This window comes from Lipotes vexillifer, unplaced genomic scaffold, assembly GCF_000442215.2.
Source record: "Lipotes vexillifer unplaced genomic scaffold, Lipotes_vexillifer_v1.1 scaffold197, whole genome shotgun sequence".
NCBI lineage: Eukaryota > Metazoa > Chordata > Mammalia > Artiodactyla > Lipotidae > Lipotes > Lipotes vexillifer.
In genome coordinates this window covers 496,199-498,663 of record NW_006781042.1, presented here as the reverse complement: position 1 = coordinate 498,663, position 2,465 = coordinate 496,199, and the positions used below count along the sequence as shown (strand labels likewise).

The 2,465-nt window shown below is 70.6% G+C and overlaps 1 protein-coding gene across 1 annotated transcript in view; it reads right to left on the bottom strand.

The window, feature by feature from the left end:
• The window catches only part of CCDC177 (coiled-coil domain containing 177), a 2,205-nt gene extending 436 nt beyond the window's left edge, over window positions 1–1,769 (bottom strand). Inside the window, exon 1 of the mRNA XM_007454440.1 lies at window positions 6–1,769. Coding sequence (XP_007454502.1) covers window positions 6–1,769 — 1,764 coding nt within the window. The remainder of the gene's footprint in view (window positions 1–5) is intronic.
• Between the last annotated feature and the right edge of the window lie 696 nt (window positions 1,770–2,465).

Below are 2,465 nucleotides of genomic sequence, written 5' to 3'. Positions count from 1 at the left end.
GCGGCCTGCGGCCGCCGCTCGCCCACCCGGGCCAGAGCCTCCAGGTGTGCCTGATGCTCCCGGTCTTTGCGCTCGGCCGCCTCCTTGGCCCGCCGGCCCTGTAGCTCCTCCCGCCGGGCCCGCTCGCGCAGCTCCCGGGTGCGCTGCTCCACCAACTGCTCGTAGTTCTCCTGCGCGCGGCCCAAGCTGGCCTCCAGGGAGCTCCGCAGGCCCTCGCGCTCCTGGCGCTCCAGCCGGGCCCGGCCTTGCAGCAACGCCTCGTGGCGCGCCCGCTCCGCCCGGCTTAGCTCCCGCCTCTCTCGCTGCAACTGGCCCTCCTGACTCTGCTTGACGCGGGCCGCGCGCTGAGCGCGCTCCCTGCGCACCTGCTCGGCCCGCTCGCGCACTTCCTGCAGCCCCTCCTCCCGCTGCTTCAGGTTCTGTTCCTGCTGCAGCTTGCGGAGTCGGTCCTCCCGGGCCGTGCGCTCCGCCCGCTCCCGCCGCAGCAGTCCCTGGCGCTCGGCCAGCTCCCGCCGCCGCTCCTCGCTGCGCTCGCACTGCCGCTGCCGCCGCCGCGCCTCCTCGCGCTCCTCGCGGCCCCGGCGGCCGCGCCGCTCCTCCACCTGCGCGGCCCAGGCTCGGCGGCCCTGCTCCAGGGCGCGCTGCTTCTCGCGCTCCTCGCGCTCCCGCCGCTGCTCGGCGCGGACGCGCTGCTGCTCCCACTGGCCGTGGGCCGCGGCGCGCTGCTCCAGCAACAGGCGCTCCTCCTGGTGCCGCGCCAGCATCAGCGCCGCGATCTTCCGGTCGCGCTCCGGCACCGCGCGCAGACCGCGCTCGGCGCGCACTTGGCGCACGATGCGTTCCACGTGCTGAGCCATCTGTGGCGAGTGGCTCAGGTCGCCGAGGCTGAAGCTGCGGCCGGTGAGGGGAACCAGGGCCAGGGCGGATGGGCGGCCCAGAGGGTTGGGAGCAGAGGACGCCGACCCCGCCGGGCAGCTGTTCCTGGCCGAGGCCCGCGGCGGCCAGTGCAGCTCCCGCAGGCTCTCACCGCTGTAGGACGACGACGACGCGCCTGACTCGGAGCTCAGGGCGCCCTCCCGCCGGCGGGACAGGGAGTCTAGTGAGTGGCTCTTCCTTCCTGCCCGCGACCGCGCGGACGTAGGTTGGGGCCGGGCCGGGGCCGGGCTGGAGGAGGCCTTGCGGGCGGCGCGCGGTGCGGGCGAGGCCGGGAGGCTGGCGCTGCTGCAGCTGCTGCTGCTGCCCGCACTAGGGGCCGAGGTCGCGGCGGCCGCGGGGCCCAAAGGCGTGAAGAGGCGCCGCTTCTCCTCGCGCACGATGCGCTCGCGCTCTGCCCGGCACTGCTGCAGCTTGGCGCTCCGCTCCGCCTCGTAAGCCTCGTACAGGCCAGTGGCCACTCGCATAGAGCGGCCGGGGGCCTCGCGCACCAGGTCCGCCAGGGCCCGTGGCAGCAGCTCCACAGGTTTAACGGCGCAGCGCGCGCAGGCCTCTAGCGAGCGGGGACTGGTCAGCACGTAGCGGCTGCCCTCGGCCTCCGGACAGTCGAAGTTGAAGAGGTCGAGGTGCAACAGCGGGGACCGCTCCCGCCGCTCGCCTTCTGCTGCGCACGGGACTTCAGCCTTACGGGGCGCCGCGGCGGAGGCCGAGGCCGAGGTCGCCGCGGGCTGCGGGGCGCCCTGGGAGTCAGGGGGCACGGACGCGGCGGCTTCGTCCCCTCCGGAGCCTCCCGGCTCGGCTCCCGCCTTCTCCTCTTCAGGCACGGGATCCACCATGGCTGAGCCCTGTCCCTTTGTGGAGGCTCTGCGGATGACAAGGGAGGACATCGAAGAATACATTTGAAAGCAGTTTCCCCCTCCCCGTTCATATTCACCGCCCCCCCCACACACACACAACTTAATCCGCTTTGGGATTAGGCTCAGAGGCCCGATGGAATGTAAATCATAATACCGATGCCCTGAAACCCCAGCGGGCGGGAGGGTGCACAGAGAGCAGCCTCAGTCTCCCTCAGCGCCGGAGTGCTGGGCGGAGGCCTGTGGCCAGGCTCCCCTGGGCGTCTGGCCCGTTAGATGCATCTCCTCCCTGTTGCGAGTTAAAATGAAAAGATCGAGGAGCAGGCAGTAGCCGACCAGAGAGGCGCTGGAGGATTCCCGGGAGGATTAGCGTATTTGTTTGTAGCTTAGGCAGGCGACCGGGGATGCCGCTTTGCAGGAACAAAAAGGAAGAGGTCTGTTCATCCCCAGAGTGCACTGCTGTGAAGACCCCATTTGCCTAGGGGAGAAGTTTATGGTTGATTTCCATTTGCCAAAGGAGACCCAGGCGCGGGGCCCAGGGGTGACGCAAGGGCGCAGAGAAATACCTCAGTCCGAAAAGACCTCCCTGGGACGGGTGATCGATTCTTGCTCTTGCCTCTTGGACAGGGCTTGTTAGGAGCTGTGCCCGCCTTCCTGCGTCCCCCCCCCCCCCCCCCC